The sequence below is a fragment of the Drosophila kikkawai genome, chromosome 3L, assembly GCF_030179895.1.
Source record: "Drosophila kikkawai strain 14028-0561.14 chromosome 3L, DkikHiC1v2, whole genome shotgun sequence".
Classification (NCBI taxonomy): domain Eukaryota; kingdom Metazoa; phylum Arthropoda; class Insecta; order Diptera; family Drosophilidae; genus Drosophila; species Drosophila kikkawai.
The window spans coordinates 21,607,667-21,624,518 of record NC_091730.1 but is presented as its reverse complement, the minus strand read 5'-3'; the positions used below and the strand labels follow the sequence as shown (position 1 = coordinate 21,624,518).

General features: G+C 46.4%; 3 protein-coding genes across 7 annotated transcripts; all 3 read right to left on the bottom strand.

Annotated features, from left to right (window-relative positions):
• Positions 1–359: 359 nt before the first annotated feature.
• LOC108078671 (fibrous sheath CABYR-binding protein) lies at positions 360–3,982 on the bottom strand. The gene is made up of 3 exons (XM_017172604.2): positions 3,769–3,982; positions 879–1,921; positions 360–816 (listed from the first exon to the last, which is right to left on the bottom strand). The coding sequence occupies exons 2-3, from the start codon at positions 1,918–1,920 to the stop codon at positions 632–634; spliced, it is 1,227 nt and encodes a 408-aa protein (XP_017028093.1). The 5' UTR covers position 1,921; positions 3,769–3,982; the 3' UTR covers positions 360–631.
• A 926-nt stretch (positions 3,983–4,908) lies between these two features.
• On the bottom strand, positions 4,909–12,463 carry LOC108078953 (uncharacterized). Of its 5 annotated transcripts, XM_017173107.2 has the most exons (5): positions 12,421–12,463; positions 12,112–12,193; positions 10,093–10,151; positions 5,487–6,184; positions 4,909–5,427 (listed from the first exon to the last, which is right to left on the bottom strand). In XM_017173107.2, the coding sequence occupies exons 2-5, from the start codon at positions 12,124–12,126 to the stop codon at positions 4,979–4,981; spliced, it is 1,221 nt and encodes a 406-aa protein (XP_017028596.1). In that variant the 5' UTR covers positions 12,127–12,193; positions 12,421–12,463; the 3' UTR covers positions 4,909–4,978. The 5 variants fall into 5 exon arrangements, with proteins under 5 accessions (XP_017028596.1, XP_017028597.1, XP_017028594.1 ...); XM_017173108.2 differs by lacking the exons at positions 4,909–5,427; positions 5,487–6,184 and adding an exon at positions 6,909–7,737; XM_017173105.2 differs by lacking the exons at positions 4,909–5,427; positions 5,487–6,184 and adding an exon at positions 8,009–9,804.
• A 3,712-nt stretch (positions 12,464–16,175) lies between these two features.
• On the bottom strand, positions 16,176–16,772 carry LOC108078757 (uncharacterized). The gene has a single exon (XM_017172791.3). The coding sequence runs from the start codon at positions 16,767–16,769 to the stop codon at positions 16,176–16,178; it is 594 nt and encodes a 197-aa protein (XP_017028280.1). The 5' UTR covers positions 16,770–16,772.
• Between the last annotated feature and the right edge of the window lie 80 nt (positions 16,773–16,852).

Genomic DNA, 16,852 nt, shown 5'->3' with positions numbered 1-16,852 from the left:
CTGTTTTACAGCTTAACGATTATAACTAACTTATTTCACGAAATAAATCTTTTCAACAAATCAATAAATAAGAGCTTTTTAAATCATTAAAACGGCTAAGTATAATTTCCTTTTTTATTTTCTCCTCAAGATATCCCATAAAACCTCTATCAAATAACTTACACTTTTATGACTGTTGATAAAAGTTCTACAGTCATTATAATGACTTTCCCAAGAATTTCCCTCCCATCCAGATATTCCAGAATTTCAATCGCCCATCTTGCTACATTTTACATTCACTTTTTTATTGTTCTGTTTTACGTTTTCAATGTTATGGTTAATGAATATGTAATGATGATGATGAATACGAACGTGTCTCGTGATGATAACTATGCATGAATGAATGAATGTCTTTTTCGCGTTTCGCTTCTGTGTTAATTAATGGCTGGAAAATGGAAAATGTGTGTGGATGCGTGTGTGTCTGTTGTTAGTAATTAAATGTACTGTTGTGGCTGGTCGAGGATGAGGGTTACCCCGTGGCCCGGTCCGCTTAAGCGCCGGGCCACCGATGAGAGTCAGTCGAAGAACCAAAGCTGCCCAAAGGGATGAGTGAGTTTCAGAGATTCAGAGTTCTGGTTCTGGTTCCCAGGCTTCAAGCCTGCGGCAAAATGGCATCGGCGATGGTCTCGGCAGGCTGCGCCGGCTGAATCTGCTGGATCTGTTCCTGCTTTGGCTGCTCTGCCTGGATCGGCTCGGCCGGAATGGTCTTCGTCAGCAGCGGCTCAGCGGCGGGAATAGCCTTAATCAGCGGCTCCTCTGGAAGCTGGGCCTTGGCCGCTGTAGGGGAATCAAGTGGTTCTTAAAAATAATGTATGGACAATTTCCTTTAGGGTACTCACGCTCTTCCTTCAACTGCTCCTTGGCAATTTCGGCTCCCTGCAGCTCCTGCTTGATGGCATTGCTCTCCAGGAGACGGCCGGCGAACTCGGACTTTTGCTCGCTGGCCGCGGCGATGATCGGTTTTGGCTGATCCTGGGCAGGCTGCTCCAGCGGCTGCTCCTTCAGCAGAGGCTGCTCCTTCAACAAAGGCTGCTCCTTTAGCAGTGGCTGCTCCTTCGGCAATGGCTGCTCCTTCAGCAGAGGCTGCTCCTTCAACAGGGCCTGGGGCTGCGGCTCCGGCTGGATCTCCGCCTGTAACTCCGGTTCCGCCTTCAAAGTCTGCTTCAAAGCCGGTTCAGCCGCCGCCTGCTGTTGCTGCTGCTCCTGCTGTTGCTGCTCCAACTCGGGTTCCTGGATGCTGCGGGCCCGAATGGCGGGAATGGGCCAGGAGTAGACGGGAGCGTGCACCACATCCACCACTGGTGTGTGATAGACCTGCGGAATGGTGTAGAAGTGCCGAGCTTCGGTGGCAATCAGGGGCTGGGTATTGGCCGGCGTCTCAATCAGCTCAATCTTCTCAGTCTTCAGTCCCTGCTGCAGTGGCTCTTCCTTCTTGGAGCCTGGTGGAGGGAACAGTGCCGGGAAGAAACCTGCTCCGGCCGAAGCTGCAGATGCGGCTGCCTCGCTCAACTGCCCGCTCGCAATCTCAACGCCCTGCATGGAGGCCTGCTGGATCTGGTTAATGATCTCCGCAGGGTTCTCCCACTGCTTCGTTTCCGGCTGACTGGCTGCCCCGCCAGCCCGACCCGAGCCCACTGCATCCAGCACTGGCACCACCTGGGCAGCAGCTCCGGCCGGCACATACACAATGGTTTCCTCATGATGATGCGGCGAGGCCACACGAGCCAGTGGGGACAGGCCATGGACATAGCGGAGGGCTGGCTCCAGATGGACCTGCGCCTGCGGGGTCACGATCACTATGTGCTGCGCCGAGGGCTCCAGGGGCCTGGCCTGGCCACCCGCCGCTGCCAGGGCCAAGCAAAAGGCCGCTATAAGGAACATTCTGTAAGGGGAAGGAGGAGGAATAATTGGAAGGGGTTTTTAAAATGTATCAATAAAGATTTGGTAAGAAATACTTGAAGAACATATTAGGAAATATAATCAGATTTAATAAAAATATTAGAAAAAATGTTACTCAATATTTTTAAATTTAAATGAAGTTACAACCGTGGTTGAAATTGTTTTTCAATTTAAACCCAATCTGCTGATTTAATTAACCTAATAAAAACCAAATCGGAAAAGGCTTTCCAAAAGGAAATTGCTTAATTTTTGACTTAGTTAAGATCTAGTATATAAATTTTAGAAAAACTCTAGTTCCTATTATTATAAATTACACATTATTGTAATCAAGAAAAATATAATTTTAATAGAAATACATATTTTTCAACTAATTTTGTGGTGATTTTTGTTAATATGTATATATTTAATAATTTATTTAAATTAAATTAGTGTTTCTTTAGGATTTCTAAACCTAAATTAAATTTACAACTAACTGATAAGTTAAATAAACTTGAAATACAAAGTCAATGTTAACAGTTCAATTTCGAGAGGGTTCCTTTTAAGAACCTCTAAGCCAGTGTCTGTAATAAAATTATCATATTTTATTCTTGGTGTAACTTTCCCGACAAACTGGTCTAGTCGCGGCGTTATTTTTAGCCACGCTCCTGCCAGCGCACCAAAGTCCATTCTAAATTTAACGTTATTCGGCGCGCCTGTGTGCGTCCATGTGTAATTGCATGTTGCATGTTGCATGTTCGCTGGCCGGACAGGATGCTCCTCGCAACGAGTGTACACTATTATACATGGATCGAGTGGCTATCAACCGGTTTGCAATTGATTGGCCCCCGGCCATTGGAGCTTCTTCGGCAAGCACTTCTAGTGTAGATACTGGCTAATGACTGGGAGCAGCTTTATGGCTTAAATCGGTACTTGATAGTCAAGTTTGTTGTCCCCATGGAACCCCAACCACACTCCGCAGAATGTTCTTTGTGCGGTCTAAGTGCGAGTCAAGTTTGCTGCCTAAGTCTTTCGTTTATTGCTCACTTGGGACGGCCTAAGAAAATTCTAGATGGAGTTTTCGCTCATATGGGATGCATTTTAAATTAGCAGAAATTATTTTGTATTAATCAAAAGCTTTATTAAATATAATTATCAAATAACTTTGAGAATAACTAATGTAATTAATATTTAAAATGGTTTTAAAAGCAATATGCTTAGCTATTTCTGCTAGAACTTTTATGTACTCGAACACAAATGTAATTTTTTTTAATAACTTAATGGTTAAATCTTTGTTTCACCTGTTTTCTTAAGAATATATAAAATTATTAAATTAAAATAGTTTTGTGCTAGCCATAATCCTATTAATATTTGTTAATGTTTTAAAAAGTTCAACAGCAGCGTAATAATATTTAAATTTTATGATGATTTCTATGGGATTCTATTTTATTTTTAATAAATAATATGTAGTAAACATAATATATTAATGCTATCATAATTTTTTCAATCCCTTTTGTATCTATATTAATATTGCAAAACTCATTCACTTCGTTTATATATTCATAATTTGTTCTATTAAATTAACTATTTGTCAAATATTCTTTCTTGTTCGTAATTTAATGGACCAGAGTAGTCTCTTTTTTGTCTTATAAATGTTAATTAAAGCTTGTTTTACGCTCTTAATAATAACCTTTCTTTTGTGACACCGTAACAGGAATTTAAGAGCTACTAAAACCAGCTGAAATTAACCTTGCAATCAGACCCAAGCCTAGACTTGATAACTTTCTCGACCCGAAACGAACGTAAATGTGAACTAAGAACCCAAATTGGGAACAATTCAGAAGGCAGACTTACCTTTTAGTTGTGGCTGAGTTGGCCTTTCACTTCTTTCCCAAATCTAGGCAGGTAATTCGAGTCGACACAGAGCTCTTGGGATGGCCACACGATCCGCTCGATCCCCTCGAGAAGAGAAGAATCTAAATTATCACTAGACAGTCTTGGCACAGCAGTCTTCGTCTTCGCAGCGTGGCTTCAGTCTTCAGTGTTGACACGGCGACCACTTCAAGGAAACTGGTGGCCAACGCTGCCTGGCCATGGCCTTTTATAATGTGCGACCATGGACCCTGGCCCCTCGCCCTGACCTATCCCAAGAACAAAGAGCTTGGAGCTCCCCTCGAAGAAGAACTGATAGAACTGGAAATGCCCAGCTTCCAACAGCCATCCGAGGAGGAAGGGAATGGCCGATGGCCAAAAGGAGGAGCTGGCTGCAGATAAACTGTGGTACAAGTACTGGTACTGGTACTGGTTTCAGGTTCGCTGTTGCAGATGGCAGATGGTCAACGGAGATGCGGTCTTGGTCTCGGTCTCGGCCAAGTTCTGAGGCCTTAAAGCCACTCGAGTTTGTTAAACCTGCCGCGTAATAGAAGTCAAGCGTAGCTTGGGAGATTGCATTGAAGCCGCATTGACGCGGCCAACTGGTTCAGGTGCAAATTGAATGCGTTCTGGCCGGGCATAGGCACAGGCGCAGGCACAGGCACACAGATCCCCTCCCCGCTTAGATAATTTATTTCCATGCCGCCTGGCCTGGCGGAAAAGATTAATCAAGATTTGCACATGCTTGCATTCAGTCGGCAATCGCATAAATAAATGTATTTTCGTTATAAACTATAATCACTTCCCGCAGCAATTAGATGCATCGCCTCCTGGTCCTGTCTCTCTGTGACAGTCTACAAGATCTTGGCCATAAATGTTGGCTGTTTCTGATCGTCTCCGATGACAAGCGATGGATACTTCCAGTTCAATGGCCTCTCTCGGGATGCTGGGCAATGTTGTTTAGTGTCGCTTACAGATTTTAATTGGATTCGATACTTAGGGGAACTTGTTACTTATAGGGATTTGTTATTTATAGAAATAACAACAGTATTTAAAAATAGATTTTTATAATCAATGTTTGCATATAAATATATAATTTTTATTGGCAATTCGGTAGCTGGCACACAAAATGTTGTACAACGTATACTATGAATCTCAATGCGTTAAAGCGGGCATTATCCTGGTCCGATCCTTATTCCGAGTGCAGGCGTCGCTTCGGGGCCATCCTTATGAAGGGTGTTGGTGGAGCCCTGGCCATGGCCACCTTGGCTTGAGCCTGCCGGGCGGCATAATCCTCGGCAATGGCGGTGCGCCATCTGTCTACAAGAGCATCTCCTCCAGAAATGCGAACAGGGACGAGCTGCTGAGGGGTTTCGCGGGTCAAGGGAAAGCGGGCCAGAGTTAAAGGCACATCATTATAGTCGTAGTCATCGCTGGCCTTCTCCGCAGCCGAGTTGGGACTCTTGATTACCAGCTGGTTGCGAGTGGGCAGCGAGATGCTAAAGGCAGCCGCCTCCTCCGGTGAAACGCCAGCGATGGCGGTGGCCTTGGGCGAGGCAACGGCCAAGCCATTCCGACCGGAAAGGGCCACGGCATTTGGCTTGGAGGAGGCTACACCGCCCTCACCGGCAATCGAAAGACCTAAAGGATATAAAATATGTATTTCATATTCATAAATTAAAGTTCTCTTTGAAACTCACCCACTGGCTTGGCCTCTGCCACGGCGGCATCCTTCTTGGGTGCCATAACGGATACGCTGTCGTTGACATCCTCATAGGGATCCTCGCTGTTGGGCGGCAGGAACTGCTCGTCCGGCGAGAACTGCTGCTCGGTGACCTCGTCCAGCTTCTGCTCGTCGATCTTCTGGTCCGCCGGATTGTTGCCGCTGCTGGCCTCCAAACCAAAGTTCGAGGGTTGCTTCTGGGGAATGGCAAAGAGATCGGGCTGCAGCAGAACACTGAAGTCCTTGATTTGACCGGTTTGCTGGAGCATAGCCAAGCTCTGGGCGGCCTGACCAAGTTCCAGCAGGCTACTAGCATAGACCTTGTTGTCCTCCTCGCTAAAAGAGCCCTTCCGCTTGGCCAACTCCTGAATGGCCACCAGGCGAGCGGCGGCCAGCTGGATTCGGTTGAAATCACTGGCGCTGGCCGAGATTGAGCTAGAGCTGGTGCTGCTGGTTCCTGCACTTCCATCGGCAATGGCCGATATGCTGGCCGCCGAGATGGTGATGGTGTCGTCAGCATCCCTGGGCACAGCCCTGACCTGCGGCTGCTGGCGCTGCAGGATGAAGCTGCCCACACTGCCGTCCCGCTGCGGACGCAGCTGGAGGAGTTGACCCCTCAGGCCGCCGTAGTAGGGATGCTCCTCGAAGACCAGCGGAGCCGCCCTCGATCTGTGTCTGCTTGTTGGGGTTCATATAGATGTATTTATATAGAGAGAGTGCATTGGAGGGTCGGGGATTGCCTGGAGAAAGCTGGGAGAAGGGATGTGGCGAAAGCATCGGAATATCTACAGGGGATTAGCGGACTACTCGGTGACCCAAAGGCGGAAGCTGTACAGTTTACGTTTAACTTTATTTACAATCTACGAAATGACACGTTCTTAAGGGCCTCTGTTCTTAACATAGGAACATGATGGGGAGCTGGGAGCAAGGAACTACCCATTCGGATGAGCTTCACTTGGGTTTTTGCTATAAAATAGGATGTAATTTCCGGATTTGATTTCTTAAATGGATTGTTGTTGATTAGGATTTAAGTTATTTATACATTAACAAACATTATATTATTCATTATACAAGACTTTTTTTTGAATGACTGTAATCGCATATCAAAACAAATTCGATAAATTGGAACTCTTTCTTTTAGAGAATTTCAAATAATTAGTTTAAAATATAAATTCAACCTCTCTACCTTTTAATTAAGGCAAAAATATAGACCTAAGTGATCTGTAAGAGCAAACTAAATAGATTTCCAAAAACTTAAGATCTTATTTTAATATTTCAATAATTTCAAATTAGTAAAGAATCAAAGTAAATCCTAATACCTCACAATCCAGCTAAGAAATCAGTCACTGAAAATGGGTTTTATGTTAACTTAGTTGACCTCTCGGCAGGTGCTGCTCCTCTATGTGAACAGATCCAGCTCCAGATCCGCTGTGGCGTGCGCCTTGCCACCCACACCTGCAATGGCCACCGACTCCGGATTGAAGTAGACATTCGTGGGCACGCCCTTCTTCAGATACGCCTTCGAGATGGGTGTGGAGATGGCGGTGCCACCGTTTCCCACCACCGCCTTGGAGTGAGGCTCCAGGATAAGGGCCGCCTGCTTGCGTCCCTGGACCTTTCCAGCCTGATATGGAAGGAAGTAGGTGCCGAAGGGAATCTGCGGGAAGTTGGCAGCATTGGTGCTAGTCCTTCCCGTGGCCTCCACTTTTGGGGGAGTCCGTGCATTCACCTTCTGCTGTCTTAGCTTCTGAGGAGCAATCTTCTTGGAAAACTTGGCAGAGCGGAGATTGCCAGAGCGGAGCGGTTCTCCCGAGGAGGAGGTAGAGATCACAAGCTTGCCGGGCACGGAGACGATCTCCTCGATCACATAGTCGGGATTTATCTTGCTGATCGCCGAGCGGAGACCCGAATCGCTTTTGAGATCGCCGCTGGTTCGCGTCTTCTCTGCTGCCGGCAGCTCTTGCAACTTTTCCGGCTTCTCCAGCTCGCTGGAGCTGTCATCGGCTAAGCTTTCCTTGTTGGAGGTGGGATTGGCGGTTGTAGCATCGGCTGAGGGGGCTGCCGGGATCGTGGTGGGTTGCAGCACATACGCCAGAGGGGCCGCATAGATGGGCGCATTCAGCAGCACGGGCTGGAAGGCGCCGTAGGGCGTGAGCTGGGATCCCTGGAGCAGCTTTCCATGGGCCTCCGGTGGCCAGGCCTCGAGGTTGGTGGTGCGCCAGTAGGCACTTGGGTTAGGATAATGTTTAGGGGAAAGCATAGGGAGGAAGATGGTGGAGAGAGAGCCGCCGGTTAGTCCGATAATATTTACAGCAAAAAGGGGGTTAGTTTGTGGGAAGATATTGAAGCAGATCGGATTAATGGGTTAATATGGCATGCCAGGAGGTGGGGATTCATGAGGTTTAGTCACCAGGATGTTATAGTAAATATATACATCTACAGATGAAAGCACAAAGCACGGAGATTTGGGAAATACAAACATTTATTAGAACACTAGACAATACCAACTACGGTTCCTAACTAATCTGGTCAAGCCTCAGACTCAAAACCCCCCCTGCTCCTGCTGCTCCTCCTCCTCCTCCATGGTCGCCGTGGGAGGAGCATAGTAGACCGTCGGTCCTGTGGCCACCACCCTGCCCTCCTGCGGAAAACTCCTCGCCTCCAGATCGGTGCGAGCCAGCGCGTCCTTCAGATCCACATTGGCCGGTATCGAGATCACCTTGGCCCCTGGTCCCGCGATGGTTAGGCTGCGCGGATGGGTGAGAGCATAGCCTCCAGGACCCACAATCGCCGTGCCGCCACTGCCAGCGGTAGCCACGCCTCCTGGTCCCGCGATCGCAATGCCACCCTTGCGCACCTTCAGCCGCTGAATGATGATTCCTCCCTCGCGGAGTGCCTGCTTTTGGGTGCTCTGCTGGGCGGTGGCCACCTGGCCAATAGCATGAGCCAGGTTGTGCGTCCTGTGCGGGAACAAGAGCTTCTCTGAGGAGGCACTGCTGTCCTGCAGCTCGGCCGCTGTGTTCTCCACGGTGTCCAGATCATCCGACATGCCATCGCCGCCGCCCTCGTTGTCATCGTCCCACTTGTAGTCCATGGAATCGAGGCCCTGATTCTTCTGTGGAATACTGCCCACAATGACGGGACCCGTTCCTGGCGAAGATGCCATCGGTGGTCGGAATGGCAGCTTGAATATATTCTGGAAGGCATTCTTGATGGCCGTCGAGGTTTGGTTCTGCATCTCGGCGATGTTCATTCCGGGCATGCGGAAGGGATTCAAGCGATTGTGGTTGGGCAGAAGACCGCCGGAAGGTGGCAAGGTTGAGCTGAGAGCAACAGGAGCAGATGTAGCCTTAATAGATCCTGATACTGATCCCGATACCGATCCCTGCTGTTCGGCTTCCTTGCCACTCAAACGCACCGGCTTCGCTGTGGAGCCAACTTTCTTGCGATTCACCGAGTTCAGGTTGATCTGTTCCGGAGCCAAGCTGGGCTGAATCTTCTGGGGCTTGTGCATCAGCTTCTCGCGGGAGTCCTTGAAGCTCAAAGGGGAAGCAGGAGACCGTGTGGTTGTTGTTGTGGTAGAGTTACCCCTCTTGGGAGTTCCATCCTCGTTAAGGGCCAGTTCGCGGGGCAGGAAGAAGAGATGGTACTTGGGCGTGGTCTTGCTCTGCTTGGCCTTTGCAGCCTTGGCCTTGCCATAGAAGCTATCCACATCGCCCACGATCTTGTACCCCTTGACCCGGTACTCCTGGGGAGCGTGCTCCTTGAGATACTGCTCCTTGTTCAGCTTGTAGAGGTGCACGGGAATCACAAAGTGGGCGGGCAGCTGTTGGGCCTCCTGCGGCGTACTGGGCTTGGGTAGCTCCACTTGGTTGGGTCGGAAATAAAGCTGCTCCTTTTGTTCTTCCTGCTTCTTCTCCGGCTCCTTGGATTGGGCATTATCCTGCCCCTGTCGCAATCTAGGCGGCACATTGTAGTTCACTGGGGCCACATTCCTTGTGAGCTTCACGGCGCGAATTGAGGGCTCGAGCAGGGTCTGACCATTGCTTCCGGAAAAGTGGTGCTGATGGGCGTGGAAGGGCTGCTGTGCTGGCTTGGGAAACAGGTACTGGCTGGAGTCGAGGATCGGCGGCAGCTTGGGCTGCTCCGGCTGCTTCTTCACATAACCGAAGGCCTCGTTCACCTTGGCTATCTGCTCGAGGATGCGCTTGGCCTCGTCCGCTTTCTCCGAGGCGGGAGGCGCTGCACTGGCCTCGAACTCCTCGGGAAACTTGACCAGGCGCTGCCTCTGAATTCTGCAAACGAAAGTGGGTTGTTTTTTTGGTGGTCTCTCTAGCTTCTAAGGGCTAATGCTAATGCAAGTTCAGGTTTGGTATTAGGTTCTTAAAGGGGCAATGATTCAGGGTTAGTCACAAGTCGGATCTTTAAGTTTTAGTCACAAAGTTCTAGGCGAGCGCATCAACTTCTACTTGGAATGAGCATTAGCGTTGACACAGTCACTGGTCACTGGTCACAGGCAGGCAAGGGTGTTACTTAAAGGGTTAATCGGTCTTAGGATTGGGACTAATTATGGCAGTACTTACTCGACGCCAGCGGACTGGGCCTGGCAGAGGGCCAAAGAGGCCAGCAGGAGCGTGGAGAGCTGGAAGATACACAAGGTTATTGATTATTCTTTAAGAAACATAGAAGAAGCTAACTTAGCTAAAGCTTTCTAAACCATAAATGTAATTAAAGACATTTTTATAAAAGAAATCAACTTGATTCTGTTATGTTTCAGATCATAAATCTCAGTATTCCAATGCCGTAATAGATACCATAAAGCAACAGCCTGGAATGCGGTCACCTCCCTCGCGAAAGTCTATCATTGCTGAAAGGAGCTGTCACCGCTCAGCATTTGCATAATTTCTTCGAAAAGTAAAAGCCCAGCCCAGAGACAGAGCCAGAAAAAGAACCAGAGCTGGCTCTACCACAGAATATACCTGAAGTACCCAACATGATTGTCAAGAACCTCACGATCGGCAAATATTTGACTCACTCTCGCCAGCTCCACGCGTCTGGTTTCCCCCGGGGATTCGGGGATCCGATCGGGGGCATTTGGCAAAGTCAATATTGACGCAACCGTTAGCCAGCATCGCCCAGAACGCCCATCTATCACCGGCAGAAATGTCACTAAGCCGGGAACTCAAAGCCAGCTGGAGCTGAAGCTGTAGCCAAAGCCGAAGCCGAAGCTGGGGCTCGTGTTGTGTCATTGACCTGAACCTCTAGGCGGCTCTGTTACGATTCCGGGCCAAAACGTAACTCGAAAAGCGTTCTGGCCGCCGAGAGGCTGTCGAACCTGGGTTGTCATTGATTTGCAAGAAGACTCTTGCATCCCGCGAGATGTATTTATGTCCGCTTTCTTTTGTCTGTTTGCCTTATTTATTTATTATACTATAGTATTGGTTCCGAATGGCCATAACGAGACCCCGGATCGGGTGTGGCTTGTCCAAAAATAAACTGGGTTAATGGCTTCGAATGCAAAGTTTAAGCGCAGCATTTTATGTTCTCAAACAAGATGTAAGTGGGTCTGGTCGGGTCGGGCTCAGGTGTCTCTCTGGTTCCCAATGGTATTCCAGAAATCGTTGAGGCTAATTGAACCAAGATTGATGGACTTCAGGGCTGGGACGTGTGGGATAACGACCATTAATTTATTAATTTATGAACCGCCATCGGAATCGAAAGAAACATACATATCAATGCACTTCTAGTTTATGGAACTCAGGTTCGAGTTCTTGGAGCCCCCACACAATTAGATTCGATTGTTCTGCTCGGGGAGAAGGCTTTAATTGCCATTTGTTAGCCCACGCATGATTTCGTTACGTTTGCGGCATATTAATTTTATGTTCTTCGAGTCATAATTAATTTTTGGGCTTTTCATTGGAAGTGTTTGTATGGGTTTTGGCCATAATTGAATTGAATGGTTCCTTTTGAGCCAGGTTTTGACGCATTTGGACTTTTAAGGGCGTGTAAAGCTTAATGAATAATGCAAGGAATAACCTGGGCAAGGGTATCAATGATTCATTCTCACTTTTTTATATTTGAGGAGGGGCTAGAATTTTGTCACGTTCCACCCAAAAGGTTTTCACTTTTAGGCCCCTTTTAAGCCTCAGTCAAAAGGCTTACTCTTTTATAAAGGAAACAAAGTTGAATACAAAGCTTCTGTAAGCTTTTGCCATGACTAAGAATCCTAATATACCCACCTCTTAGCATACAAATTGCTTTCTGATTATTATAAGTCCCAAAAAAAGATTTTAGCCAAATTAATAATATTTGCATATGGCACAGAGCATAATTAAGGCTAATTTCCTTGGCCAAGAATCGAGGCAAGAACCAAGCTAAAGCCCAAAAATGTCGCTTAGTGAAAGTTCATTTCAATTCAGAAGTGAAAGAAACGAAAGACTTAAGGCACGAACCTGGGCCAGTTGACGACTTAATGAGTTCAACGGCAGCACAGAGAGCAATAAATGATTAATTGCGGTCAGGCATAAACTAGTTTCGTTTCGAATTCCCACCCGAGTGTGTAAAGTGTTTCAAGAATTAATATTCTTTTCGTTTTTACTTACAACAAAGAAGCGCATTGTGGGGCCTGTGTTCCGTTAAATTCTTAACCAATCCTCGCCTTGACTTTGTAAATGTATCCTTGAACTGCGAACGAGAAACGGAATGAGTGACACGAGGGCTTATGTATATATCTTTCCCGGCAGAACACACTTAATGTCGCACACACACGGTTTCACCACAGGCCAATCCTGCTGAGCTTTAAATTTACGATTGTTTCAGGTCTGTCCTTGTTTATATTTCTTCTTTATTGTTTTTTTTAAGATTTTTTGTCACACACACTCTGGGTCTAGGACTGGAACTGGACCTCCTACCACTCAAGAACCAAGAGCCAGCGAGCCAGACGACGACTGAAGATGAACTGAGTGGTGGCCGGGCCCAGCGCCTCTGTTTATAACATTTCCATTAGCGATGCAAACGACAACCGGGGCGGGCAGAGAAATGGCCAAGAAAACAGGGCCCGAATCAGGTGTGTAAGAGAATTGGGCTTTCGAAGCCAAGCGAAGCGAAAGAGTGGAAGAGAGTGGAAGAGCAAGCCGAGGGCTTTGCCTTGGCCCGGCCTTTTATCTGGGCTCGTGCATCTCTATGGGTACCAGCTCTGGGTCCCAGTGCCAATTGATATTCAGGCTTCCAAGTCTAGGATTTCGTAGATTGGAATCTCCCCTTCCACCCCCAGGGCTAAATAAATGGTTTTGCATATGGGAAATATTTGTTCGCACTTTTTATTTTGCGTGAACTGAAACTTGTTAGACGTTGTGCTGACAGGGGGCTTCTTCACGCTACTGTCTATTGTTTTTTTTGCCTTCTAAGACAGCACCTAGAACACCAGAATCACTGAGGTGACGTTGATTAATTGGCCGTTTATTGGCTTGATTGAGTGTGGCTGCCGGACTGAACATTACAAGTGCCGAGTAGAACCGAAAGGCGTGTGGGAAGCGAGCAAGTAATCAGCTCGGAACGAATCTCAAACATGACATAAGCCAAAATGTTAAGAGACTTATGAATGAATTGTGCTGGGCTGTTTGGGCAATTCAATTAAAATGTTTGCCTGAAACGCTTTAGAAAGTTTTTTGCGCGCAGATCGGGTTCTTCGTGTTCTTTCGACTCCGATTCTGACAGGCAATTCGGCGGGAAGACTTCACACACTTCTCGGGTATCAGCAGATGTCAGGATTACGACTGAGCCCCTAAGCTATTTCTGAATTTAAATCACAAATTAAATTACAGACATAGGGAATTTCTCTCTGACTCAAAGTCTTTATTTGAATTGATTTCCTGCCCGCGTTCGTGCTCCAAGTCATTTGTTTTGTGTGTCAGAAGCAGAACCTTTATTAGCCCAGAACCATTCATTTTACTCAACACAGTGTGGGGGAGACACGCCCCCATATGCCCCCCTGATCCGATTGCAATTTATTCCCTTATTGGATTTTTCAGATGCGCCAGCCTGCCAGCTACTGAAATTGCAGAGGGCCATGGGGGCAGGCTTAAGTGCGGGCAATAATAATGCATATTTCTTGATTAACCAGGATTGCGACTGGGCGGAGCGACCTTTGTGGCACACGCAGGCAGCCAGGCATCTATAAAATTGCCACAAGATTTATGGTTTCGGCCGGAGGGAGCATACGAAATTAGCAGCAACACGTTGTAAACCCAAACCGAAACCCAAATGCGCCACACGCACCACCAGATACACAATTGGAATGCAGCCATCAAAAGGCGATAAATCGAACCGCAGCAGAGGAGGAGGAGGAGTAGTGGAGGAGCAGCAGCTGGAGCTGGGGACTCGGAGACCTTGAGACCTATTTATAAATGCTGGCGAACGGGACTGCCGATGGGATGTCGTTTGTTCGCTAGGCCCTAGGCCTAGACCCGGGCCTGGGCCAATTAAGCCTGACCTTCGCCGGAGCAGGCAGAATCCCAAGCAGAACCGTTGTTTATCTGGCTGAAACAACAGCTAACTGGCACCTGGGACTGTGCCCCTCCCCCGTAATTTGTGGTTCCAATGCAGGCCGTTCTGCTGCTGCCAGGCTAACCCAATTATGCACCGCCGCGGCTGCTCGTTCCCAGCTGGGGAGGCATTGATACCAGCAGCGCTGGGAACGTGGCCAGTGGTTTCTCCGCGAGCCCTAATAGAATCTATGTCAGCTGGCTCTGGTTTTTACTGCTCTTCAGTACATTCTTTTAGTGCATTCTCCGAAGAAAGTTGCGGAGTGCGTAGGAACTTGTTTAAGGTAAATTAACCGCTTAGATCTCTCGTGACATCAAACCCAATTGCGGCAGTGAAACTTTCGTTGGTAGAGGCCTGAATCATATTTTTGGCCATTAAATTATTCGGACTTGGGCTTTTCCTTGTTTTGGCCTGGTAAATAATATATTTTTTATTTAGGCCACGAGGCACCCGCCAAGGCTTTCCGTTCGATTCAAATTATTTGGCAAGTGCGCGCACGCGTCGAACATTTCAAATGTTGGTATTATTTTTTGGTCGCTTTCCGACAAGAAATGGCCCAAAATAAAAATAAATAAAAACCAGAGCTGACTCAATTTGGGCTTTGGGATGCACCAGCACCAGCACCGACCGACTCACTGACCATTTTTATGAGCGGAAAACCAATTAGGCATTATAAAATGCATAAATCGTAGGGGTTTGTCTTAAGCCAAAGCACGCGCCACAAACAATTGAAGCTATTACAATCATTTACGCTCGTCAACTGCCAATGTTTCCCTTTCCTCAATTTTTAACTAATTTTGAAATAAATTAAATATACCACACAGCCTTCTTAGGCTTGTAATTTATTTTAAATTTGCATTAAGTTTAGATTACCCAGGTCGACAGCTTTTTGGAACCATAAACCAGAGTATATACTTTTTCGAAAGTTTTTCATAAGCTGAATTCAAACCTGGTCTCAGGTTTTCATAATATTTAAACTTAATAAGGGATTAATGTACTTTTTAAGTGCTTTAACATCTATACGTTTTGAATTTCAAACATTTACGGCATCTTAAAGAACTGTTCTTGTTCTTTAAAATTTGGGAATATTATTATTGGTTCCATGAATATCGTCTCTTGAATTTATATTAAATAACGGCATCTAAAAGAACTGTTTTTGTTTTTAAAACTAATTTGTTTTAATTTGGAAATATTATTACTGGTCATGAATTTAATCAATATTTTTCCATATATATCTGAAAATGTTGAATTTCACAAAATATATGGAGAAAAATATATAAAAAAAAATATATAAATTCAAAAGCCGATATATTGAAGATCCATACAGATTTTCCCATATTTTAAAAACTGATTTTTAAGTCGTATTGAAAGTTACATCACCTCTAAAGCACGCAAGACCTTATTTTTTACACTTTTAAGATGAAAAACCTAAAACAAACTGACGTTGAGGATAGTTTCTGCAGCCGAATTCTAGTTCAGCGCATCAATAACAATCGTTCCGCGATTTTCAATGTAGAGAGTTCTTTTTAAATTCAATATAATTCCACTTAATTGACTGGTATTGTTCCATTCTCTGAAAATTATAATAACAATAAAATAGTCCAGATATGACTGATAAGTCTTCACTTAAGCTTTTAGCCTGAGCTAATGTCTTATATGAAGTTATTTTAAACGTCCAAAAGTGAGATTTAGTGAAATTTCTGCAATAAATAAAGATTGCTCCAACTTTCACAAATCATCACCAGACGACAGACTAAGCTCCATAAGATCCACGTATAATTAACCTTTACCTTCCCAGCTTTCCTACAAATATTATCTTATTTACAATCGTAATCCAGTGTGAATTATTCCACCAACTTAAAAGACATCTTGAAAGAATCTTCCTTTGATAATACTTTTGACACGCTTACTTTACACTCTATAAAAACACTCTAAACAACCTTAAGCCCCGTCATTCTTTAACATTAATAGACTGCAGTTAGATGGATTTTACTTCCCGATCACGTAGTTCTACCGACATGACAGCTGACATACTGTTTTAAATCTCCAAACCGTTCCAACTCAATGACACAACACCCAAGTAGAAGAAGCAAACGCAAGTAGTTCGAACTAATTTGTTTATTTACGCGTAACCGCGATATTTATGCAACTCTTGCAGGCTTGTCAAGGCATTTGCTTGGATTCCGTTTCCGATTGCGATTTCCGAGTGCGGCTCAGCGGCGGCGGAGTGGGTGGCCTTGGCCAAGTTGCCACCCATGACCACGAAACCGATGCCAGCGCCCGCCTTATAGCTCAGCTCGTGGTAGCCAGCCTCGTCGTAATAAGAGTACTTGCCCAAGACATTACCCGCCTCATCCGTGTGCTGGGCATGTGCCATCTGGTGGGTGCTGAAGTCAAAGTTCCGGCGGCCCTGCACGGGATGAGGAATGCCAGGAGCAGGAGATGTTAGATAACCGTCAGTTAGAGAGGATGTGTCCAGGTGGGAGATCCTAGGCTGCCTGTTTTGAAGTGCCTGCTGCACAAACTGCAGGGAACTCAAGGAGTTTAAGGGAGAAGCACTTGCAGCCGTGGCTTCATAGTTGGGAAGGTGGACACTCCGGTCCAGGCGATCGCCATCCGTGTTGTACGAGTACCGGTGTCCATTGAACTCCATGTAAACCTGAGCTCCTCGAGCCCAGGAAACGCCTAGCAATCCAATCCAGAGCAGCAGCAGCATCTTGTCGCCAGCCTCAAAGGCAAACTAAACTCTAGGCAGGCGGAGACCCATGGTTATATGCAGACTTGAGAAAACCGCAATCT